General features: G+C 42.9%; 1 protein-coding gene across 2 annotated transcripts in view; it reads left to right on the forward strand.

The window, feature by feature from the left end:
- LOC101551817 (rho guanine nucleotide exchange factor 6) overlaps positions 1-20,104 on the forward strand; it is a 149,374-nt gene extending 129,270 nt beyond the window's left edge. Inside the window, exons 16-21 of one of the 2 annotated variants that reach the window (XM_055122345.1) lie at positions 635-655; positions 2,049-2,142; positions 3,384-3,473; positions 6,093-6,195; positions 8,682-8,736; positions 17,796-20,104. In XM_055122345.1, the coding sequence (XP_054978320.1) occupies positions 635-655; positions 2,049-2,142; positions 3,384-3,473; positions 6,093-6,195; positions 8,682-8,736; positions 17,796-17,936 (504 nt within the window). In that variant the 3' untranslated portion in view covers positions 17,937-20,104. The remainder of the gene's footprint in view (positions 1-634; positions 656-2,048; positions 2,143-3,383; positions 3,474-6,092; positions 6,196-8,681; positions 8,737-17,795) is intronic. The other variant, XM_055122346.1, reaches the window with a different exon arrangement.
- The last annotated feature ends 6,502 nt before the right edge of the window (positions 20,105-26,606 follow it).

The raw sequence follows: 26,606 nt of genomic DNA on the forward strand, positions 1-26,606 counted from the left end.
TTGTTTGGACACTGGAGTATTTTTTTTGGAGGGGGCACCATTTCAACCTGATATAATAGGAGAAATAATCCTTGAGCTGAGTCTTTATTATGTGCCTCTATTCAGACTTTGGTCCAAAAAGAGTCCCACAGATTTGTTATGGAAATTGACCTCTGACACTCATAATCATCCCATTTTCTTCTTTGAATTCCTAAACCAGGGTTACCACATCATAGTACTCTAGGGGCCCCCTTTTAAAGATGGCTATTTTGAATTTGTCAGTTATTAGATTTAAATTAAGGTGAGCTTTGGTACCTGACGTTGACTTAATCTTTCACAGAACTAATCCATTAAAACTAAGGCATGAGCACTTTATTCCTGCTGGGATAAGAGAGTTATTAATATATCCTTACTATGCAGTGTATATATCAGTTATTTTCAGCATTTGTTATTCTGCACAGGACTGTATTTCTTGGGCTTTGCATGATGATATTGCATCTGAAACTAATGTGGGAAACATGATGATATTCTCTCTGTGTAATTGATGATAACACTCACATTTCAAATGTTGTTTTAGAATGATTGATAATGGATTTGGTCATTATAACCATCAACCTCTCACGCTCATCTCTCTTTCTTTACATATTCACTTTAGAGGATGTCTTATATCTTAAAGGTAAGGGTAGAACAAGATCTTTGGCTTACAGTGACATGATGCTGTGCTGTAACCTTTGATGAATGAAGCTTTCCTTTATGCTTATTTTGTTCCTTATTATAATTGGTGGCTAAAATATGAAGCTGCAATTCTGACATGTAAGTACTTTCTTCAAAAAGCAGGCTTTTGTGGGTGTACACGTAAAAATGTCATCTTGTAATGCTTGAAATCTCCTTCTTTCTGCTTTGGACAACTGATGCTCTTTTATCCTATTATTTGTGTCACATGTGAGTTTTTCATGTCCTGCCTGCTTTCAAATCTAAGTGGATCGCTGTGACTAAATGGGAAGAAATTAAGTTCTTTGTTTCATATAATTTTAAGGCACTAATTATTATCCATTCATCTCGTTATGCATTGCTTGGGCAACCGGGATAATTAATCATTAGGGATTTTGACTAAATCTAAGATTCAAATTTCATTTACTGGGATGTTGATAATGAGCACTTGTTTAGACCTGCTGCTTATACATATGGCAAAGCCAAACTCAGTCATTTATACCTCTTTTTCTCAACTAATTAAAAACAGTTTTATGTACACACAGATATAGATTTAAGCTTGGCTGTAGGCATGTTACTTCTAACTCAACCTTCATTTGGCCCTTCTCTCTAACTGTGGAAAAATGTCTTAGGCTCTCTGCCTTCATTTTCCCCATGAACTGGGAATCTATATTCCACTTTGTGGGATTGAGGCCAAAGAAATTTATTTAAGTCATTTTGAAGTTCTTTGTAAAGCAGTCTATACTAGATAGTGTTTTCCAAAGTGGCTAATGCAGGTTACCTTGGGGACACTGGACTGATCCAGGGAGAAGCCATTGTAGCTTTGGATATGATTTGATGACTTGGATATGTGATTTGGGAGCAGTGGGACACTTTCTATTTGTTCACTTGAAGAAGTTTGATTGATGGGGGATGGAGGAGTTGGTGAATTTTTTTTCTGGAAAGGGGGCAATAGGCAAATATATCTGGGGACATGTTATTTAATTCCCTAAGGTAAGGTGTCCATGGGGACTAGAATCCAAATTTGGGCTACTGTCCAGTCTTTGGTATCAATGGGTATGTCTGCAGATGGTTCCCTAATGGCATTTGGCCTCTTGGAGAATCTAATGTGCCTTTAGCAGGCATGTTCTTATTCCCATTCCCAAGGCAATTGACAGCAGAATGCTATGCCTCTTTTATTTTACGTATTCGAGCTTCCAGGAGCCATTTTTATTGTGTATAGAATTAAACGTTAATGCACTTTTGAGACTATCCAAATAAAAGAGAGGCATTCTGTTTGATTGTTTGCTCTCTTTGATTTGCTTGGTGGGGGGGTAAGGAAGGAATTTCAATTCATAAAGAATCCTCTATCTTTACAGGAGTCGAGTAAAAGCCCCAAAACAATGAAGAAGTTTCTCCACAAGAGAAAGACCGAAAGAAAGCCATCCGAAGAGGAATATGTGATTCGGAAAAGTATGTATAGCTTTGTACATCTGAACATTGGTTAAGAATGCACTAACAGGAAAAAATATTTCTATGAAGCAGACGATTCGAGCAATTTGTTCTTAACTTTGATAGTTGCATAGGAAAAAAATGCATGGAAAGGTTTGGTCACCCTGAGATTTTCAAATAAGACACCTCCTGTTGCAATGCATGCATGTCATAGTAAGCAGATAAGATCTGTAGAATTTTCATGTTGACTGTTTGCCCTGCCCAACTTACAGCCACTAAAGGGACCCATTTGCTATACTTATATATTTTTACCTCTTTGGTTCTGAGGTGTGAGATAGTTGCCTCTACTTGAGATAGACTTAAGGAGTCTTCTGGAAATCCAGTGCTCAGTGATCTCACCTAGTGAAGGACTCAGCCTTGGAGAAACACGTAGAAACACAGTCTCATTGAGAGAGACAGCAAAGCCAGCCAATCGTTGGGTACCTATTAGTCTCCTAGGGCTGGGAACAAGATTCGTTGGGAGGAGGATCTTGACAGAAAAGGCTAAGCTGTATCTCACAGAGGGGTACAGAACTGTGGATCTCCGTTGATCATCTATTTTGGTGCCAGAGACAGAGTACGGGGGTTAAGGCACTTGCCGTGCATGTGGCTGCCCCCAGTTCTATCCCTGGCATCGTATGGGACCCCCAGACTTTCTTGAGCACAGAGCCAGGAATAGCCCCCTGAGCACTGCTGGGCATGTCCCCATCCACCTCCCAAATCTAGTCTGGATAGATCTTCACTTGACCTTCTCTCTAGCAACCCTACTGGCTGTGCACATCAGCATATTCATGAGGTGCTGCCGGCCAGTCATTTCAAGAGTCAGAGACTGCTGGCTGGTTGGAAAGATGGGTAGGGCTCATGGGGGAAAGCTTCCTAGAGAAGTGAGCCCAAAAACTTTGCAGGAGAGGAAGGATGTGGTGTCAGAAGAAAACTGACGTTAATGGATCATGATCTAAAGACTGACAAGACTTCTCAGTGGCGAGCTCAGAGCAACTGCCCTCCAGTGCTGAACTCACTGATACTGACACCCATCCTGCGCCCCAACTCCTTAGGGATCTTCTTTGCCCCTCTTGTGCTTTTCCAAGTATGGGACTGCTCGCCCTGAGTTTCAGAAACTCCTCTGGTCATAGAGCAGTTTCAACACTGGAGCGCACTCGGTTTGCTTGTGGGTCCAGAGGCCTCTTGGCGCATGCACAGTCATTATTCTTTCCATGTGACAGGTACTGCTGCTCTGGAGGAGGATGCTCAGATTCTGAAAGTCATCGAAGCCTATTGTACCAGCACAAATTTGCAGCCAGGCCACGGCGCAAGTAGGTTGCCTGGAACTGTTTTCTTGAATGAATGACATTTTGGTTGTTCTTTCCTACATGACTTCTCTCTCTAGCTGACTGTCTCTGTCTCTCTAGAGGTCTCTGTCTCTCTGTATCTCTCTCTGCTCACTGCCAGTAGCCCCGATGCCTCGCAGGGTGTACAAAAGCAGGTGGCCAGGGCAGCGGAGCCTTTATGCAGGGCTGCATCTTGAGATAACGTATTTTCAGCTACCCCGTGGTGGTTTGTTTACCAGCTGTGTCTTTTTGTCCAGTGAGGGGAGAAAAAAAACAGATGCAAGATTTTTTTTTAAGTAGATGTGATAGAAATGAAAAAAAAATTTTTTTCAGCTCTGCTTTGAAGTATACAGATACCTTCAGCAACTCTAGTTAGGAATTAAAGAGCGCGGAGAGTTCCTGTGTTGTGAGCTGATGCTAATCTCTTCTTATAGGCAGATCTGAAAAGGAAGTCACAATACTATCTTTGATCAGCTGCATATTTAAGCAAACAGGTCTTCACACAGCCCAAGTCTCAAAATGGCTTTGAAAAGCTGGAAATGTAGCAGCTGAAGCAGGGGACTGTGTGAAATGTAGCAGCTGGAATGGGGAGTTCTTAGGTACAGGTATTTTCCCAACAATTTTCAGGGTCCAAACAGAAACTGAATGCTTCTTTTCTGCTTCATCCTTGCCCTTTTTCCCCCTTTTTTGGGTCACACCCCGAGATGCTTAGGGGTCACTCCTGGCTATGCACTCAGAAATTACTTCTGGCGGTGCTCAGGGGACCATATGGGATGCTGGGAATCGAACCCGGGTTGACCACATGCAAGGAAAATGCCCTACCCGCTGTGCTATCGCTCCAGCCCCCCTTTTTATTTTTAAATGTAATTAAAAATTTGTTGAGGGGGAGACATGTCCAACAGGGCTCAGGGATTAATTCCCAGCTCTGTTCTGAGGTGTAAGCCCCGGGGTACTTGGAGAATCGTATGTAGTGCTGGGCACTGGAAGTGGTGTCCATGGCATGCCAGGCAAGTGCCCTACCCCCCTATAATATCTCTCCAGCCCTATCCTTGTTCTTTGTTTTGCTTTTTTGTTTTGTTTTAGGGCCTCAGTAAATGATGCTTCTGGAAAACTTCCACTCTGTGTTTGGGGCTTACTCCTGTTAGCCTTCAAGGGAGGCTATGTCATGTCACGAATGAAATCTGGGCCTCCTGCATGCAAAACATGCGCTCAGGAAGTTGAACTCTCTCTGGCCTTTGTGGTTTTTATAAAAATTTTTGGGGGGAGGTCACACTTAGTGATGCTCAGGGGTTACTCCTGGTTCTGTACTCAGGAATTACCCCTGGCGGTGCTTGGGGGGCCACATGGGACGTCGAAAATCGAACCCAGGTTGGCCGAGTGCAAGGCAAACGCCCTACCCACTGTACTATCGCTCCGGCCTCTGTGCATTTTAAAAAGCTACGTTCCACCGGGATGTAGCTCAGTGGTAGGTACTGGGTTCCATCCCTAGCACTACCAAGAAAAGTAAATTATTATTCCAGGGGCTGGAGAGATTGAATAGGGGTTAAGGCATTTGCTTTGCATGAGGTCAACTCTAGTTTGATTTCTGGCACTAGATCTGTCACCTCAAGCAACACTAAGAGTTATCCCTGAGCACAGAACAAGGAGTAGCTCCTGAGAACTGCCAAACCCAAACCCCCAAACAGGAAACTAATGGCTCAAGGGGGCTGAAGATAAAGGATTTGGGCTCTGAAAGGAAAGATTCAGTAGTGGAAGAGTTTGAGGAAGCAGAGTTGGAGCAGGAAAACTGTTTTATGTGTATGTTGGCGGGGGTTGAAGGATGTTTGGTCATACCCAGCATTGCTGAGGGTTTAGTCCTGGCTCTATACTCAGGGATCAATCCTGGTGGGCTCAGGTACCATGTAGGGTGCCGGGGATCCAACCAGGGTTGGCCAGGTTCAAGGGTCACCATACCCTCTGTATTATCTCTCTGGCCTGGGAAAGCTGATTTTTTGGTTTTGAGGGGTTTTTTTTTTTGGCTGTCATTGCCATTTCATGTCTGGTTGCCTCTTTTATCTGAGAGGCTGGAGATAATCTGAACAGAGAGCAGGAGAGATCCTGGTTCTCTGCTGCTAATGGGATCATCTTCAACCCCTCACTGTGCCAGTGTCCCAAATGAACCTAACTGCTTCAGCAAACTCCCATAGGGAACAGATGGGAGGAAATGGTGAAACCAGTGCATTGCTGCTGCTTGCGGGATTTTACCTCACACTGAGCCTAGGGTGGGCATGTGAGATTCCCTCATCAGTTCTTTACTGGGGGGGTGCGCAAAACAGAAAAAAAATGGGTTTATGGTTAAGGATAAGTAGGAATCTCATTGTAGTCTTTCACACTAGTTCTCTGAATATAAAATGCTACTACCCATCCCCCACCTCCCCAAGTTTGAATCCATGGATTTGGCCATTTAGAACTCCTTGTATCAGAAACCATTTATCAGCAACAGCTGGGTAACACCATGCACTATCAACAAAGACTGTTCAATCATATTCATCGAAAGGAACTAACACCTATAAGCAACTTGCACAGGTAACCCTTCATCTCTCCTCTCTCTTGCCACCTTTGCAGCAGCGACCCGCAAAGATTCAATTCCACAAGTCTTACTCCCTGAGGAAGAAAAAATCATCATCGAAGAAACCAGAAGCAATGGCCAGACCATCATTGAGGAAAAGTGAGTAGAGGGGGGGCTGAACGTTTTCTGATTTGCCTGCAGTCTGGGAAGAAGATTCTGGCAAGGCAGTGGACGCTGAGAAAGCTGCCGTGAAGGAATGTGGAACTGTTTGCTGATGATGCAGTTGGGGTCTTGGGAGTCTCCCCTCTTCCCCAACCAAGAGAAGGGAGAAGGAGACACACAGAGCCCAGCTCTCTGTGCGGTGCCTGCCCCTTCCTCATACCACAAGGTGCTTCAGGAAGTGAGAATCATGCTTTTGATGGTTTTAGGGGGCCCATGGGAAGACCAACTTCTGGGCGCCAATTTCTCTGCCCAGAGAGAGTCCTTTCGTGCAAATAAAAATAGGCATTTGCCTTTTACGTCCTTGACCTCATTTTCATTCAGCCAGCAGTCCAGTGAAATCAGTGTTATTCTCCCCACTTTCCTTGAAGTGGAAACTGAGGTCCAGGGAAGTGATGTTTCTGGGATCCTTTTGCACAGGGAAATTGAAGAGGGGCAGCGGCAGTAAAGTCATCTTTATTACCGTATGGATTCTAAAATAATCACAAAGCAGCCAACTAGCTCATTTGTCTAAACTTGAGTCATTTCCGAAGTCAGGTCTAAATGTGCACAGGGCAGCACATTTCAAAGCACTTGGCATCCTCTGTGTGTTTTTCCATCTGGCAACTGAAGCGATGCAGCCACATGGTTAAGTGCTTGGGCTTAAGAGATGCATAGCCACGGTTCACACTGTTTCATAAGTGTGGGCTTCAGCTGTGGATCACCTGACAAATTCCTTCACTTCTCTGTGCCTCAGTTTCCTTCTCTGTAAAATGGGCATGCTGGTAGTACTTTCAAGGTTGTGGTGAGGTTAAATGACATAATGAGTGCAAAGAGGAGCAGGTGGTCATCCTGAAGATGATGAACCTCCTTATGATTTCTCTAGCTACATGAATCCCAACATGACTGTGAGGTTCCTATGGAATGTGATTTTAGCCCGACTTGGTGTATGAAATCAGTAATACTGAGAGAGAGGGCCAAGAGGGCTAAGGACAGCAGGTGGGGCAATTTGTCTGGCAAGTGGCTGAGCTGTGTTCGATTCCTGACATTCTACCTGGTCCCTAAAGCACTGCCGGGAAGAATTCCTTGAATATAGAGCCAAGACTAACTCCTGAATATTGATGGGTATGGTCCCAAAACAAAATAATATCAAGAGAAGGAAACTGGATATTCAGGGTTAGAGGGGGTGAGTGGTGGGAACAAAAATGGAACCCTGATCTCCAATTTTTTTGTTCAAGGGTGACACCAGAACAAAATGAGCTTCCACAAGCTAGCTGGTGTGTCAATCTTTGGTGGGGTGGAAGAAGAATGTAGAGGATCTCCCAGGAACAATGTCCCTGATTTTCTGTCCTGTAGGTTGTGTAGGGTCAGATAGATGAAAATGAAAGTTGCAAGACACAGGTTTTATAGAAGAGGCACACTTTGTGACACCACTTATCATATACTAGATGCTCATTCCCCCTCCCAAAGACAGAGAAAGCTTCAAAACATTAAAAAAAAAACTTCAGTGTTTTTTATTGAGGTGACAGTATTTTTATTGAGGTAGCATTGGTTTATAATGTTCTGTTTCACATCTATAGCATTCTAATTCAACATCATGATCCCTAACAAAAGTCTAGTTTTCTTCCACCACTGTACATTTCACCCTCTTTACCCATATCATCATCCCAACCCAAAACCATTCCTTTCTGGCATTCATCAACTTGACATCGGCCTTGATGATGTCTTGGTGTAAGAGACCAATGTAAGAGAAACACCAATGTAAGAGAAACAAAGGCAAAAGTAAACAATTAGGACAGCAATAAGCAAAAGTTTATGCAGTGAAAGAAACTATCAGTAAAATGTTAAGGCAGAGAATCGAAAGGGAGAATGGTCAAATGCATTTGCAAATGTTAATCCAACAAGGGTCAGCCTCCAAAATCCATAAAGAACTCATCCATACAATTCAACAATTCCTCAATTAAAAATATGTACGGAAGACTTTGGGTTTTTGTTTATTTGTTTTGGCCTTTTGGGTCATACCCGGTGATGCTCAGGAGTTACTTCTGGCTCTGCACTCAGGAATCACTCCTGGTGTTGCTTGGGGGACCATATGGGATGCCAAGAATTGAATTCGGGTCTGTTGCATGCAAGGCAAATGTCCTCTTCGCTGTATTATCACTCCAACCCGGAGGGCAGAAGACTTTGTCTCAGACTTTGGACTTTACCCAAGCCAGAAAGCAAGCGGCAAAGGCAAATTGGGGTAAATGGGCATCTCAACAAACCTGTGTGGTGGCAGTCTGTAAACAAGAGAGGCATGAGAACCACTTTAAGCAGCATCTCTCCCAATTAGCTTGGAAGCCCTGTACTGTTCAGGATCTATTTCTATAAAGATGCTCTTATGGTGATGTTTCACCTAACGTATACCTCTGTGTTTACCATTAATACCTGACTTTTTTATGTTCTAGGAGCCTTGTTGATACTGTTTACGCCTTGAAGGATGAGGTCAAAGAACTGAAACAGGTGATGATATGTCATTTTCTTAGTTCATAATAGCACCGTGATCCCTTTCTGGTCACACACTCATTGATGTTCTCAGAAAATCTTCAGAAGCAAGGGAGTGAAGTGGGAATTTTTTGTTTCCTTGTCATTAAGGTGGGTTTTTGTTGACTTCGCCATAAGTCATCTTAGGTACCACCTAAAGGTTTGGAACAGGGTCCCAAAGCTAGTTTCGATTTGCCTGGAGATCCTCAAGGGAACTGAAGCAACATAATAACTCATTTTTGAGTCTAATTGTAACTAGAACTCTAAGCCAGGCTTTGTGGGCTCCCCTGCTGATCCCATCTGGGCTTATCTTGCCCTCCCATCCTTGTACTTAAGAGTCAAACTGTACCTGGTGAGGGGTAAGGGATGGGTTGGAGAGGGGAGAGGACAGAGAGCAGGACACTGCTTAGAATGTTGTTACACATCCTAGGGTGAGAGGTGTTAAAGTTCTGAATGGAGGTCATGCCACTGAAACCTCAGAGGAGGAAAGTAAATGCCAGTGGGGCACGCTGAAGACTTACAGTCTATGGAAAATAATGTGACGTTGCGATTGGAGGCCGGGGGGAAAGATAAAGGCTCTTAACTGGGTATCTACAGTCTTGCGTCACTTAGTGACACACTGAATACAGATCACAGAGCCGTAATGTGTAGGAGACTCTCACGTCTAGGTCCATGCAGGCACTATGATTTTCACAACTGAAATGAAGTGGCACATGGCTGTAGTTTGATATGACGGTGTCCCTCGCGGAAATCAGGACATGGGAGAGATTTGGGAGTGTCTTGAAGTATACTGGGGTTAGTTTAAGCCATAATGAGTTTGAGGTGCTAGCAGCACGTCTAGGTAGAAATAGCAGGTTGGCATTTGAGACTGTGATGCTAGTGTCAGGAGAGAAGGTGAGGTCAGTAGCAGAGAGAATTGGATGGCCATTTAATGTGTCCTTAAAAAAACAGTTTCACCTTGACTACAGGCATTGTTTTTAACTTTTGAAAGTATTCTCTGAGAACAACTGTGACATTTTAGAGATGGATCAGTTTAAAAAATACAGTGTATTGTTACATCAAATTGCAAAAATAACTGTTTTTTGTTGTTTTTGGACCACACCTCTTGATGGTGAAGAGTTACTCCTGGTGCTATACTCAGGAATCACTCCTGGCAGTCTCAGGGGGACCAGATAGGGATCAAACCCAGGTCAGCTACTCACAAGGCCCTACCCACTGTAATATCTCTCTGGCCCCAAAGAGATCACATTTTATTTTTTTTTTGCTTTTTGGGTCACACCCGGCGATGCACAGGGGTTCCTCCTGGCTCTGCACTCAGGAATTACTCCTGGCAGTGCTCGGGTTACCATATGGGGTGCTGGGAATTGAACCCGGGTCAGCCGCATGCAAGGCAAATGCCCTACATGCTGTGCTATTGCTCCAGCTTCAGAGATCACATTTTTATTGCTTATTTACTTCTTTAATTTTTTAGAATGCCCATATTGTCAGCCCTTCTTGCTCTACTCCAACCCTTGCTCCCTTCCTCATTCTTGGTAACCTCAGTGATCTCTCCTCTCTCTTCCTGTGTATTATACATTAATAAATAATGAGCGTTGCTTTGGTGGTGTCTCTCCATTCATATTATTTAAATTCTAAACATTAAAGCCATGTGGCTTTCACTGGAAAATTCACTCATCAATTTGCTCGAGCGGGCACCAGTAATGTCTCCATGGTGAGACTTATTGTTACTGTTTTTGGCATATCGAATACACCACGGGGAGCTTGCCAGACTCTGCCATACGGGCTGGATACTCTCGGCAGCCAACCCAGGTTCTATTCCTCCACCCCTCTCGGAGAGCCTGGCAAGCTACCAAGTGTATCTCGCCCGCATGGCAGAGCCTGGCAAGCTACCTGTGATGTATTCTATATGCCAAAAACAGTAAAAACAAGTCTCACAATGGAGTTGTTACTGGTGCCCACTTGAGCAAATCGATGAGCAATAGGATGACAGTGATACAATGACAGTGATAAGATATTTATTAATACACCTCTTAGCACCAATGCATGCTTTCCAACTTCATCTCTCATAACTTTATTCAAGCTCTATTTTATCGGAATCAGGTATGACTGTTTCTGTGTTTTTATGTTACTATTTGCCCTTATGATGGCCTTTTTAGCCCTTTACTTTTTGTATGAGTTTATAATAAAAGTTCAATTGTGGGATCATATTAATAGTACAGCAGATAGGGTGTTTGTCTTGTGCAGAGCTGACCAGGGTCCAATCCCCAGCAAATCATATGGTCTCCTAAGCACTTCCAGGAGTGAAGTGCTGAACAAAAAGTTCAGATGTGCCTCTTGTAAGCAGTAAAGGTTGCTTTTGTTTACTTATCTATCCATCCAATCACTCTTTGCCTTACAACATCTGAATTCAATCCATCGACATTTAGATAAATTATTTACATAAACAGAATTCAATTTTTTTAAAAAAATTATTGAATCATTGTGAGATACACAGTTATCAAATTGATCATGATTGAGTTTTTGTCACACAATGTTCTAACACCCGTCCCTTCACCAGTGTATGCTTTCTGCCACCAATGTCCCCATTTTCCCTCCACCCCCATCCCCCAGCCTGCCTATATGGAAGACACTTCTCTCTCTCTCTCTCTTTCTCTCTCCCTCTCCTTCCCTCCCTCCCTCCCTCCCTCCCTCCATCCCTCCCTCCACTCTCCCTCCCTTTCCTATTTTCCCTTTTAGACCTGTGGTTTGCAGTACTGTTACTGAAAGGGTATCATGCATATCCCTTTACCTACATTCAGCAATCAATTCTTTTCCATAGTGATCATTTCCAACTATCATTGGCATAGTGTTCCCTTCTCTCTCCTAACTGCCTTCCCCTCTCCCTTTGTGGCAATCTTCTTGCCATGGACCAGTCCTCCTTGTCCTCATTTCTATTGTCCTTAGGCATTATTCTCATATTGTACCACTGTAGCACTGTCATCCATTGTTCATCGATTTACTCAAGCAGTCACTAGTAACATCTCTATTACACTCAGCCCTGAGATATTAGCAGCCTTTCCTTACTTGAGGCAGGCTTCCAACAATGGACCAATCCTCCTGGTGTTTGTTTCTACTGTCCTTGTATATCCACTTTTTAATCATTGTTGGTTACCAAACAGATAGCAACAAATAATACAGAGACTGTCGGGAAACTCAGACTAGTGGGGAAACAAAGAATACTCTAGTGTTACCTATATGCAAGGTATTGCTGCAAGGCAAACATACTACACACTGTACAGTTGCTTCAGCCCTTGAAAATATTTCACTTGGTCTTTCAAATCTGAGTGACTACATGGTAAGAGAAAGGATTTGTTGGTTTGAAGTTTTACTCATTTAAGATTTTGAATATATTAGACCAATCCCTTCCTACAGTTTCATTTGAGAAATTCGATATGAGTCACAAGAGGGTTGTTTTATATGTGTAGATCTGCTTCTCTCATGCTGCTTTTAGAAATCTGTCTCTCTTTGGTTCCTGCCATTTTGATTAGAGTAAGTTTTGTCTTCTTTTGGGGTTTATTTTGTTTGGGACTCTGTGGGATTCCTGGTTAAGGTACATTTCTCCCTCAGATTAATAAAGTCCTTAACTATTATTTCTTCTGCTAGTTTTTGGTTTGTTTTGTTTGGGGGCCACACACAGCGATACTCAAGGGATACTCCCAGCTGTGCACTCCGAAATTATGCCTGGCAGTGCTTAGGGGAACATATGGGATGCCGGGGATCAAACCTGGGATAGCTGCATGCAAGACAAGCAAGCTGCCTTGCTGTACGATTGCTCCAGCCTCTTTTACCAGATTTTTCCCCTTTCTCATTTAAATTGTTTTTATTTAAATACCATGAGATATACGGTTATAGTTTTTCATGACCAACTTTCAGTCATACAATGTTCCAACTCCCATTCCTACACCAGTGCACATTTCCCGTCACCAATGTCTCCAGTTTTCCTCCCACTCACACCCCCCACACCACCCCTGCAGCCTGCCTCTATGGCAGACACTTTTCCTTCTCTCTCTGTCTCTGTCTGTCTGTCTTTCTCTCTCTCTCTCTTAATTACCTTTTAGGCTCCATGGTTTGCAATACTGTTACTGAAAGGGTATCACGCATAGCACTTTACCTTCTTTCAGCACTGGGATTTTGTAGAGTGATCATTTCCAACCATTATTATCATAGTGCTCCCTTCTCTGTCCTAACTGCACCACCCCTTCCCTTTTGTGGTGAAGTTCCTACCATGGACCAGTCCTCCTGATCCTTGTTTCTAAGTTTCTTTGGGCATTATTCACATACTTTGGGGGCTGGGTTTGTATCTCAGAAATGAGTGCAATCATTCTCTTTGTCCCTTTCCCTCTGACTCATTTCATACTCTCCATGTCCATCCATGTATAATCAAATTTCATGACCTCATTTTTTTCTAACAGCTGCATAGTATTCCATTGTGTAGATGTATCATAGTTCCTTTATTAACTCATCTGTTTTTGGGCACTTGGGTTGTTTCCAGATTCTGGCTATTGTGAATAGTGCTACAATGAACATAGGAGTGCAGATGGTTTTTCCTGGATTGTATATTTGGGTCAGTAAGGTATATTCCCAGGAGCAATGTTGCTGGGTAATATAGAAATTCAATTTCTAGTTTTTTGAGAAATTTCCATTTTGTTTTCCAGAAAGGCTGGACCAAATAGCATTCCCATCAGCCATGAATGAGAATTCCTTTCTCTCCACATCCACACCAGCACTGGCTGTTCTTTTTGATGTGTGCCAGTCTTTGTGACATGAGATGATATTTTATTGTTGATTTGATTTGCATCTCCCTGATAATTAGTGACGTACAGTACCTTTTCATGTGCCTTTTGGCCATTTGTATTTCTTCTTTAAGGAGGTTCCTGTTCATCTCTTGTCCCCATTTTCTTATGGGGTTGAATTTTTTCTTGTAAAGTGCTAACAGTGTCATAGATCTTGGATTTTACCCCCTTGTCAGATACATATTGGGTAAATATTTTTTTCCATTCCCTGTCTCTTTTTACTCTCATCCTGGAACCCCTATGATCTGAATGTTGATTCTCTTAATACTACATACTACCCCATAATATTTTGTGTTGTCTTTATTTTCATAGTTTTTTCTCTTTTTAAATGTAATCAACATGAATTATAGTTACAAAGTTATTCATTATTAAGTTTGAAGCATACAGTGTTTCATCACCATTCCTTCACCACTTTTCTCCACCAATGTCCCCAGATTCCCTGCCCCTTTGCCTGCCTGTATGGCAGACACTTTCCTCCTCCACCATTGCCCTAGTGTTCCCTTCCCTAGTTTATCCCTCCTACCCCCTACACCAATGGCAAGTTTCCAACTGAAGGCCAGTTCTTCTGCTCTTCATTTCTATTGCCTTTGGGCATTTATTATTGCTCCATGGAGTTACTTTATATCACACAGATGAGAGAGATCATTCTATGTCTTTTTTTTCTCCCTCTAACGTCACTCAGCATGACATGCTCTCGATTCATCCATGTAGCAGCAAATTGCATCTTTCTTATCTCTAATTAGATTCCATTGTGTATATCTACCATAGTTTCTTTAAACTACACTCGTTCTTGGCCATCTGTTCTTGGGTACTTGGGTTGTTTCCAGATTTTGACCATTGTGATTAGTGTGTGCAGCGCAATAAACACAGGAGTACAGAGGTTTTTCTCTGCATTATTTTTTTGGGCCCTTGTAGTATATTCCAAGGAGTGGAATTACTGGGTCATATAGAAGCTCAATTCCCTTTGAGAGATAATCATATTATCTTCCCAAAAAGCTGGACTAGTGAGCACAACTTTCCCACCAGCTGTGAATGAGAGACCCCTTTGCCCCACATCCTCACCAACACTGGTTGTTATTGGTCCTTTTGATGAGTGCTGGTCTCTGTAATATGAGGTGATATCTCACTGTTGTTTTGATTTGCATTTCCCTGATCATTGGTGATATAGAGCATACTTTCATATGCCTTTTTCATTTCTTCTTGAGGGAGTTCCTGTTCATCTCTTCTCCCCATTTTTTATTGTGTTGAATTTTTTCCTTTTTATCTTTTGCTTTGTGTGGGTTACATCCAGTGGTACTCAGAACTTACTCCTGGCTCTGTGCTCAGGGGTCACTCCAGGTAGTGCTCTGGGGTGCTGGGGATTGAACCCAGATCAGCTGCATACATGGCAAACACCCTGTTTGCTGTACTATCTCCCTGGCCCCTGGATGTTTTTTTAAGAGTTCTGCCATTGCTTTATGCATCTTGAATACCCTTTATTGGATGAGTGGTGAGCAAATAATTTTTCCCAGTCTGTGTGTTGTCTTTGTGTTCTGTTTATCATTTTCTTTGAGATGCAGAAGCTGCTGCTTATTCTCCCCTCCCCTCCCCTCCCCTCCCCTCCCCTCCCCTCCCCTCCTCTCCCCTCCTCTCCTCTCCCCTCCCCTCCCCTCCCCTCCTCTCCCCTCCCCTCCTCTCCCCTCCCCTCCTCTCCCCTCCTCTCCTCTCCTCTCCTCTCCTCTCCTCTCCTCTCCTCTCCTCTCCTCTCCTCTCCTCTCCTCTCCTCTCCTCTCCTCTCCTCTCCTCTCCTCTCCTCTCCTCTCCTCTCCTCTCCTCTCCTCTCCTCTCCTCTCCTCTCCTCTCCTCTCCTCTCCTCTCCTTTCCTTTCCTTTCCTTTCCTTTCCTTTCCTCTCTTCTCCTTTCTTTCCTTTTTTCTCCTCTCCTCTCCTCCATATCCCTCCCCTCTCCTCCCTCCCTTCCTCTACTTTCCTCTCCTTTCCTCTCCTTGTTCTGCCTACTGATGCTTCCTTTACATTTAGCATAAAAGGGTAGAAGTTGTCCTTGGCCTGCTTCCTGCTCCAAATGGGTTTGGTGCCAATTTGTAGGAGACTGCTGAGGTCTATAAATGTCTTGCCAGCTTTACATCTTGTCTCAGATTTGGTTAGAGCAGAGTTTTAAGTATGGGAAGTTGGGGACATTACCCAGTAATGGTCAAGTACTACTCTTTTCTCAGTGCTTAGGCTTCTCTGAGGGGTGTTCAGGGAATCACATTGTGCTGCTAGTCAACCCCAAAGCAGGTGCTCACTCAAATAATGCTCACTCAAATAATGCACTCCAGCCCAACATGCTGTGTGGTCTCCAACTGTTGTCAAATTTTGGCTCACCTGTCACTTTTCTTGAAGCATAGTCCCAAGCTCTGTTTGTGCTTTTTTCATACCTGATCCCTGGGGATGCATCCTTAGCTCTGAAATCAGCTACAGTCCTGTTTTCCACAGAGGCAAACCCCAGAGGCAGTAACTGGTTTCTCAGCGAGGTCCTCACGACATCTGTGTTTAATTGAGTTTTTTTTAACATTCTTTGTGTTGCTGCCATGGGAAGTCTCTTTTTGGCCATCCTGACCCTGCCCTCTCTCCAAAAAATATTTTTAAGTGGTCAGAGAGGTAGTTCAATGGGATGTGCATATGTGTGTGTGAGGCTCGGGTTTAACCTCCAACATGGTGTGATCCCTTGAGAACTGCCAGAGCAACCTCAGAATATAAAGCAGTGTCAGGACCTGATCCAAATATTCTATTTTTATGGTATGAGCATAATATGGGCATAATATCAAAATATAAAGTGATCCATGATATATCCTAGGGTTGAAAGAGAAGAGACACTAACGAAAAAGGGTGTTGAATTATAAATGGCAAGAACCTTGGAGAAAAATTATAGGAATGAATCTTGGGAGCAGAGCGATAGTACAGTGGGTAGGGTGGTTGTCTTACACATAGTTGACCTGGGTTTGATCTTGGACATCACAAATGGCCCCCAGAAAACACCGGGAGTGATCCCTGTGCGCAGAGTCAGGACTTTTACCTGAGCATAAGCAGGAGTGGCACAAAACCAAACCTATATTATATTTTTTTGTTGTTGTTGTTTGTTTTTTTTATTTTTTTTATTCTTACATTAGTCACTGTGAGGTTCAGTTACAGACTTACAAACTCTTGTGCTTATGTTTCAGTCATACAATTTTTTTTTTACTTTTCACAAATGAGCGTGGTCATTCTATGTCTCCCTCTCTTTCTGACTCATTTCACTCAGCATAATACTCTCCATGTCCATCCATTTATAAGCACATTTTATGACTTTATTTCTCCTGGTGGCTGTATAGTGTCCTATTGTGTAGATGTATAAAAACATAGTATGTGACTAATAGCCAAGGACAGAAAAAACAGGGGTGAGAAGGACTGGCTTACAGTTAGAAGCTTGCCACAAGTATGTAGTGAGCAGAAGGTAGTTAGGGTAGAGAAGGGACCACTATGACAATAATAGTTGGAAATTATCACTATAGACAAGAACTGAGTGCTAAAAGTAGGTAAAGGACTATGCATGATAACCTTTCAGCATCTGGGAAGTATGCACTGGTGAAGGGACAGGTGTTGGTATATTGTATGACTGAAACCCAGTCATGAACAATTTTATAACTGTGTACATCACATTAACCAATTAAAGTAATTTCTTAAAAAACACTTAAAAAAGGGAAGAAGCTTGCAGCAAAGGGTTGACTAGAGAGAGGATTATAGGAAGAACTAAGAATCTTGTTTGGACATAGTCTTAGAAACTGAGAGAAAAGACTTGGGGAAAGAAAATATAGTCAAGGAACCTGAGAGATAGCACAGAGGGTAGGGCATTTACCTTGCATGCGTATGACCCGGGTTTGATCTGCAGCATTCCATATGGTCCCCTGAGCACCACCAGGATTAATTTCTGAGTGCAGAGCCAGGAGTAATCAATGAGCATCACCAGGTGTGACCCCAAAAGCCAATAAAATAAAACAAAACACAACAAATTTATATATATATATATATATATATATATATATATATGTATAATAGTGGCAAGAGGATGGGCAAAACCTACCTGAGCGCAGAGCCAGGAGTAAGCCCTAATCACAGTGAGGCCAATCAGATGATAGTACCCCAGTATTTTTCCTCATTTTGTAATATCCAGTATATTTCCTCATCATAGGAGAATAAGAGAATGAAGCAGTGCCTGGAAGAAGAACTGAAATCAAGAAAGGACCTAGAGAAACTGGTTCGGAGGCTGTTGAAGCAAACTGATGAGTGTGGTCGTTCTGAATCTGGTGGCAAGACCTCCATTATTCCATAACCATCACTGTGCTCCGAGACGGAGTGTCTTCAGGTCATAATGAAATGTCCAGCTGATTGATTTGACTCAGTTTGCTCACTTCTTTGGTTCTTCTCTTCTTGCGCGTGCTCTCTCTCTCACACACAGTTTGCTTGAGTATTGTTGATTAGTTATTGGTTGGTTTTCCCCAGGGGTAAAAGCAAGCAGTGTTGGTAGAAGTTGTCCAACAGACTATTTCGTCCAATGAGGAAAGGAAAGTGAATGCAGGCAAATGGCTTTGATGGTCTTCCCACGGGCCTTTAATTCACAGTGCCTTTGCCACAGCCATTCCTCTGGTCACTCTTGTTAGACTGGCTGCTCTTCCAAAGCAGCTGGCCATGGCTGATTAAATGTGAATTTGACTTTTCCCCGACCTTTTTCTGTACCTAGAAGTCCCTCAGTACCTAATGTACTGAAGGCGATCTTTTTTTGAGCTATGACTAGAGTAGCATGAAAGGCAAATTCTTTTGCCCGATATTCCTGCTGCCCTTCCCTAGACCACCACATGCCATCCCTCAGTGACACCTTTTACAAAATCACTGCCTTGTGTTGTCTTTAAGACCAAGAAAGCAGTAGCACCCTCATTCCTTTTGTGTCAATTTCCATTTTACTCCGTGGGGCAGAAGCTCTGGCATTCCATATGGACACCAAACCCACGAGCAAATTGCACTGACACCTCCGTCTTGGGCAGCAGAGATGACCACATGTTCTCAGTGCATGATGAGCTCTTTCCCTCACCTTCTCCCTCACGTGTAAGTGTTCTGCTTCCCCAGTGCTTTAAGCCAACCATACCAAGCAGTGTGTAAACTAGTAAGCGTGTGCTTGGCTGACTCTTAAAAATATAGACTGAGCAGTTACTTTATTTATACCGATTATTCAAATTGTGACTATTCCTTCAGAGCACTCTGCATTGGGAAGGCACGGCTGTCCACAGCCTCCTGATTCTCCTGGCCACTCTCCCTTGCGTGTGGTAAGCAGCCTTTCTGCATTCCATGCAGAAGTGAGCTGTCCAATTTGTATACCCAGATAGAAAGAGTGCCCTGATAGCGGTGTGCCCTTTACTAGTTAAGGGTGACTACCAGAATGGATCTTACTCGAGTCACTCATCCAATCAAACCCTCACCTTTGTATTTCAGAAATTACAACTGTGAAAATGTAGGTTTAGGAGAGTTCCTGAAGGGCGTAACACACCTAAATTTGGCAAGTTGAAAGTTAGCCCAAAGCATTGCAAGCCATCCCTTTCTGAAGAACAGATAAGATTTGGCCGGCAGATCATTTCCCTCAAAAGAGAGGAAAAGGGCCAATGGACTTCATGAAGTTGTCTTCAGATACGTTTGCTGAGTGCCTGTAAATACAGATTTTTTTGCAGGTGTTTTAGAAACCAAACTTAGAGTTTGAAACTCCCAGCTTGCTGAGAAGCCCTTTTTTTCTTTCTAGTTCTGGGGTTCTTAAGTTCCTGTAGATACATGGTACGGGGCTGTTGACTGCTTCATGCATGGCAGAAGTGACACCATCCACATGAAATGGACTATTCGAGCAGTTCACCAGCAGCCCAACCCCCTTCGGCGGTGTGTGGAAGCTGGGGAGTGAAGAGTTGAGGATTGGCTGCTGTGCTGTTTAGAAGCACAGCCTCAGATATGCCATCCTTCACTTACAAATTTATAAACTACACAGATTGTAGCCTCTGCCCTATCTGTGGTTAGTCAGTAGCTTGCTATCTGTGCAGACTATATTCCTAGACATCATTTTTATGATGATAAAATACTTTAGTTGATAAGGTATAGGATTGCTTATAATATTGAAAGGCCTTTTTCTTTTCAAATGGCGTGTACATATGCATGTTTTGGGAACTTGACCCACCAGATGAGAGGCCCCCTGATTCTCTGGGTAAACAAGCTTGTGCAAAGTGGCATTCACGCTCACACACTAAACAATAATATTAAGGAAACGAAGCCATGTTAACCTAAGAGCAGCGTCTCCATAGTTGTGTTGTTTACAATCCTCTGTCAGTGGGTTCCTCTGCCCTTAGCGGACCGTGAGTTCTTCTTCTGTCATGTCCCTTCTTAACACGAGCTCAAATTTTCTAACTTGTTTTTATTTTGAAGACTTTTAAAATGGACATTTTCAATAAATAAAAAAATAAATGCTTTATAAAACGTGTCCTGTGTTTCTTTCCTAGCCAGTGAGTGTGCCCAATGAGATCCTGAGCTGCGTCTGCATCCTCTGCCACTTTCCTCACTCACCGTCTCCTTGGTGAATTCACTGTGCCCTTCATCAGGCCCCCTAGCCAGCTTCTGACCTTTCCCACTCGGGGCGCGATAACATTTGGTTTCTACTGTAGGAGATAACACATGCCTTTAGATAGAATCTTCCTTCATGTTGTCTTCAACTCTTTCTGTTTGACCCCACTTATACATTGTTGGTAGCTCTTCTCACCATTTTCCTTCCAGTTGTAGCCATATTTCCTGGTCAGTCTTAACACTTGATCTTCAGTTGTGCCCTTATTTCTCTTTATATTTTGCAGGATTGTGGTCAATTGTTGGGATTTTATATTTGATCACAGTTTTAATGCTGGTGTCAATAGTCTGGATGAAAATATTTGCTTTTCGGGGTTGAAGATAAGAGTTCAGTGAGTAGGGTGCTTGCCTTGCATGCGTTCAACCTGGGTTTGATCCCCAGCATCCCTTATGGTACCCCCTCGATCACTGCCAAGATAATTGGTTCTTGGTAAAACTCATGTAACCTTCACAGTAATCTTAAGTACATACTGCTATTGTGCCCATCTTATAGATAAACAGGGACACGGAGGTTGAACAATATGCTGACAGTTGTGGAGCTGGGATTTGAATCCCTGGTCTAAATGCCTCTCAGATCCGTAATACACTTAGCTTTGCACATGGTCAACCCTCGTTTAATCAATGGTGCCACATAGGTCCCCGGAGTTCACTACGAGTGATCCCTGAGTGCAGAGCCAGAAGTAAACCCTGACTCAACGGAACCAGGAATGACCTCCACTCATGTCCCCCATGTTTCCAGCAACTCGACAGTCACCCATAAGCCACCTCTGGCTGGAACCAGATAATCTCATCAATGGGCATGATCTAGAGACTCATTGTCCTTCTCTCTCCGAAGACAGCATAAAACAACACTGCCATAGTCATGCAGCCGGACCCTGCGCCAGGCTGTTCCATTCAGGGTACCACGAAGAGAGGTGGGTGAGGTCCCTCCCTGCTCCAAGAGACCCAGCCCTAGCAGCCAAAACCTCCAGAACTCAACCACCACCATGCTCATGGCTGTTCTCCACATGCTCAGGCCTAGCCTTACCCACCATAAACTCATTCCTGGACCGAAAGGATGCGTTTGCATCTGCACGACATCTCATACCTCACACCACTCATATTCCAAGAGTAGCACATCACATTTGATGGGGTTTAAAGTAGAAGGCAACCAATCTTAGAGGGAAATATATTTCTATTCATATATATGTATATACATACATATAAATATATGTAAAAGCAACAAGGCTCAACCCTTAACAACATATTAGTATTATTTTATTATAGGGCTTATGGCCTCTGGGTGAAATACAACAATCTTCATGCACTCTCCTCTAAAGAAATTTTTTGGAGAATTTTCAGTGGTTTATTCATAATAAACAATACAAAATAAATTATTTTGGTTCTGCTTTGGGGTAGGAGTTGAGGTTCAGGATGGGAAAATCCAAAATATGGTGGTGGTAAGCTGTAATTGTTGGGATTAGTGTTCAAATATTAAATATAATCAAATATTTATTTGATCAAATATTTATCAAATATTGATCAAATATAATCAAATATTTTGAACTACTTTATACAACTAAAATTAAATTAAAAAAAGAAGTAAGCCCTGAATACCACCGGGTGTAGTCCCAAGACAAAACCAAAGAAGTGACATGATTATAAAAATAGAATTAGATTAGATCATTTGTGATCACAACATTATAGGGAGATCAGAAACATACTCCAGTTCTTATCATTCATTGGAGAACTTTGAAAATGTTCAAGTGAAGTTTGGAGCAAATAAGTACTACTTTTGCAAAGTACTGTGAAAATATAATAAACATGTTTCTTTTTGTTTTTGCTTTTTGAGTAACACCCAGTGATGCTCCTGGCTCTGTACTCAGGAATTACTCCTGACGGTGCTCAGGTGACCTTATGGGATGCTGGGAATCGAACTCAGTTCAGCTGCATGCAAGGCAAACAAATGCCCTATCCACTGTACTATCGCTCCAGCCCCATGTTACCTTTTTTTTGCCTTTTGGTTCACACTTGGTAATGCACAGGGTTTACTCATGTCTCTGCACTCAGGAATTACTCCTGGCGGTGCTCAGGGGACCATATGGGATGCTGGGAATCGAACCTGGGTCTGCCACATGCAAGGCAAAAGCCCTACCCTCTGTGCTATCACTCCAGCCCCCCATGTTACATATTTTATCAGTTGTATAATTCTCAGTTATTCACCACAGGAATGAGTTCTATCATAGAGATTTTTTGACACAGAAAAGATCATGTAAAATTATTTAACCTTCCCTTTCCACTGTGTTACTGGTTGTGGTGAGTGGGAGTTCCACAGATCTGCCGAAGTACTCACACACTTGGTTGTAGTGCTCACTTGCACTTGGGTTGTAGTACTCACTGGAGGTCGCACATTTGGTTGTAGGCAAGGTTGCAGAGCTTGTATACTGAATTGAACTACAACCATGATCACTTATTTTTGGTGGTACCAGACATCCCATACAACAGTGCTGCCAGGATCACACCCAGCATGTAGGATAGTGCCAGTAATCTAACTTGAGGCCTCATTCTGCAAGGCAGGTGCTCCACCACTGAGCTATCTCAAGGCCCCCCCTGCCACGAAGATCTGTACGGCACTGTAAACATTTGTTTAAACCAATGCAATATTATTTCAGGGACTATTGAGTCATGTGCAGCTGTGTTGACTCAATCATCTAAGCTTTCATGCAGTAAACAAAGGGCTGAGCCGATGTCAATCCTGCAGCAGACACTGAGCTTACCGTGAAACAGGACATGGTTTTGGGCCTCAAGAAGATCAACAATGTAGTAGGAAAAACCTCAACCACGATACGCAGCTAAAGTGCAAGTTCCAGGGGAGGAAGGGAAATGAGTGTTGCAAGAAAAGAAAACAGCTTGTCAGGGTGCAGAAGCAGGACAGCATTTGAGGCAGCCTTACTTAGAAAAAGTGAGGGTTAGAACTGAAGGAAGAGACTGAGAAAGGCATCAACAGAAGAAATGAGTTCATGATATCGATCTTTAAGGTCAGCAAGAAGCATTGGGAAGCATCAGAATCATATTTAAGAATTCACTGTGCTGTGAATGGGTTACAGGGTCTGAAAGTGGAGGCAGTGGGGCAAGGGGGTGGTGGGAGAATTTTGTTGTGGAAGAAAGATAACAGTAGTTTTCACTAGAGATAGAAAAAAGTAGATTGATTTTTTAAAAAATCATTTAAGAAATAGTCATAGACTATTGGAACTGGACACAGAAGGAAGAAGAGCAAGAAGGCAGGGGAGGTGATGGGCAACCATTCAGGGCTAGATGAATCACACGTTTTGTTGTGGTGCCAGAGATCTCAAACAACAGTGTTGCCAGGGTCACACCCAGCATGTAAGATAGTGCTGGGCAACCATTCACTGGAATGGGAGCACTGAAAGTGAATCCTGATGAAAGCGAGATAAGGTCAAGAGTTCCATTTGGGTGCTTAGGGTTTGAGGGCCTAGGCCTACCATTTAAAAAGTCAGGCAATCAGGGACATAATCCAGGGAGCAGGTTAGAACTAAAGCCAGTAGCAGGAAGGTCATGGTTAAACCCATGAGCTTGGAAGCCAGCCCACCGTTAACACACAGAAGAAAAAAGGGTGGAGGATGGGGTTGGGAGCTGTTAGGGAGGACAAGGTGATTTCGTGAGGAAGACATTCTAACAGGCGAAGGGTGAATGTCTGCACATTGTGGGCTGCAGCAGTGGGAGGTGACATAGCGGTAGAAAGAATAGCGAGAAAGGATGTCACCTAGAACATGAAGATTTGTTTTGTACCTGTGACATGATTTATAATAACAAATATGGTTAGAAATTTGTTTACTAGAGATAGAGCTATTCTGGAAGAGAACAAGAGGGAATGCCCTGCCGCAGAGGCAGGGTGGGGTGGTAGGGGTTGGGTTGGGGTGGTGGGAGGGATACTGGGAACATGCGTGGAGGAGAATGGGCACTGGCTGAAGGGATGTAAACGAAACGCAAACATGAAAGTTCATATGTTTGTAACTGTACCTCACGATGACTCACTAATAAAAATGATAAAAAATAAAGTAATTATGAAAAGAATAAAAAAAGATATATTATGATAAAAAAATTTAAAAAATGAAAATAAAAAAGCTTAAAAAAGATTTTGCATATTCTTGTGGAGAAGTAAAAACCTAAATAAAATTTTAAACGGAAAAATAAGAAAATGAGTCTCAAAGTTGAAGAACAGGGTGATAAAGTGCAAAACAATATGTCAATCAAAAGAGAATGTGTGTATATATGACGACTGTAAAGGACTTGTGGCTGGATTCCATTCTGATGAATCCTACAGAAGGGCCAATACCTTTTGTATAAACCCTGTCCTGCACCCAAGCAAGTTAGGTAAATAAGGCTTTGCTACTGTTAGGGAAGGAGAGTCATGGCCTTTGTATTGTCTCCATCTTTTGCACTGGGATAAAAACCAATCCTCACCTAGACCTAGAGTCCTGGTCCTTACCTGTGCAAACTGTCACTGTCACTGTCATCCCGTTGCTCATGTATTTGCTGGAGCGGGCGCCAGTAAGGTCTCCATTGTGAGACTGGTTGTTACTGTTTTTGGCATATCGAATACCAATGTCTCCTCTCGTCCTTAAAGTCTCCTTTATGGAAGTCAACATTATAATAGAATTTCGACCACAGAACACAAGATACAATTAAGACATATTCCTTGGAGTTCCTGAGTCAGCTATCCTCACCCTGCTCATAAAAAAAATCTCTTTTGAAGAGATTCCATGGCCTAGCAAGTTTGTCAATCATGATTTTAACATTGAGTTACAGATGAATTGTAAGGTCTTTGGAGTTCCTCAGCTTCGAGTGCCATCCAAGGGACTGCAGATCCAGGCTAGTGACCAAAAGCTGGCCTCACCCTTACTTCTCTTTTTAATTTATCTGGTAATATATTTTGGCATAAGTTGTGGTGTTTGTCTTAAAACAATGCATTCTACTAGTGAAGATAAAGAAATCACTCTGGGGTTCCTACCTTTAAAACTTCCTCAACTAGAGGTTGTTATAGGTATGATATTAAAATGATTCGGGTGGATTGAGGTGGTGTGTCCAACACCCCTACTGATGGAAAGGTGGGGGCAATAGAGAGTGACTTGTTATTAACCAAAAGTCATCACCAGTTTAGGAAGGCACTCATGAGACATGCCAAAGGCAGGATCAGATACACACCTGGCTGTGTGAGTGGCCCCACTGAGATTTAAATTACCAGCTGATCCTCATAACATATCTCTCTACAAAAGGGTATACATTTCCACATCAAATTGGACCCAGATTTGAGGTGCCTTCTAGACCCCACGCTTGTGATCCTGAAGCCTTCTTAAGGATTTAGTGAGGGACACAGGGGGACCCTCACTGAGGAGGATCCCTGTGAGCAGACAGCTGCCAATCAATGCTCAACTGCTGTTTTGCAGCTAGCCTATCTCTGAAGTGCCCATCTTAAGTGGACCATAACCCTCTGGTCTCCCTTTTAGGCTAATTGATTTGTATGCTTACTCTCTTGTAATGTAGATTTCCCCCAAGGAAATCTCACGGGATGATCTGCAATTAGTTTGAGTTGTTAAGTGAACCCTTTGTCCCTAACAGTAGGAGTGAACAGTTGAGTCTGAACCTCATATTACAAGTATGACAAGGAATAAGCTCGCAACGTTGACTTCAGTGAAAGATTGAAAGGGCAAGTCCACTCCCTCATGTTGTCCCAGTTCCATTTCCTCTTGCCTGAGGCCGAACCACCTAGACAGCTAATAACTGGCTAAGCACCTGCTTCTCATCTCAGACTCTACCTGCAACTTCACAGAGCTGTGATTAAGCAAGAGAAACCTCGTCTCTTTTTCAGTTCGCTGCAACCTTTCCGGAGCAAACTGGAAATATAGACCTAGATTGCTTTTCGCCGATTAAGCCTCCACATCGCCCATCAAAGCTTATCACATACTTCCAGGGAGTGTGCTGTCACCAGGATATTTTGTGGGGTAACAAGCTTGAGAAGCAAGATTATGGAAACTTCACAAAGATTGGCAATAATTCCCTCCAAGTGGTTCCTCCTCTCCCAACCCAGCCTAGGGCGTTAGGTGCTTAGTAACAACAGTAAGAATAAGGGATATTTATTATTCCAAAAATAAATAAGATAATCACAAGTTCGCTCTAAAAACAACAGCGAGTGCAGGTAGATACAATAAACTTCCTTTAAATACAGTCATTTCAGGAGGGGGAGGAGTGGACAGACTCAGGTCCTCCTGGCTTCAGTGATGGAGAGAGGGGTCAAATGAAATCACGGATTGGTACCAGCTTTACTGTGTTTGCGAGAGAGAGACGAGAGAGAATG

This window comes from Sorex araneus, chromosome X, assembly GCF_027595985.1.
Source record: "Sorex araneus isolate mSorAra2 chromosome X, mSorAra2.pri, whole genome shotgun sequence".
In the NCBI taxonomy this organism is placed as follows: Eukaryota; Metazoa; Chordata; class Mammalia; order Eulipotyphla; family Soricidae; genus Sorex; species Sorex araneus.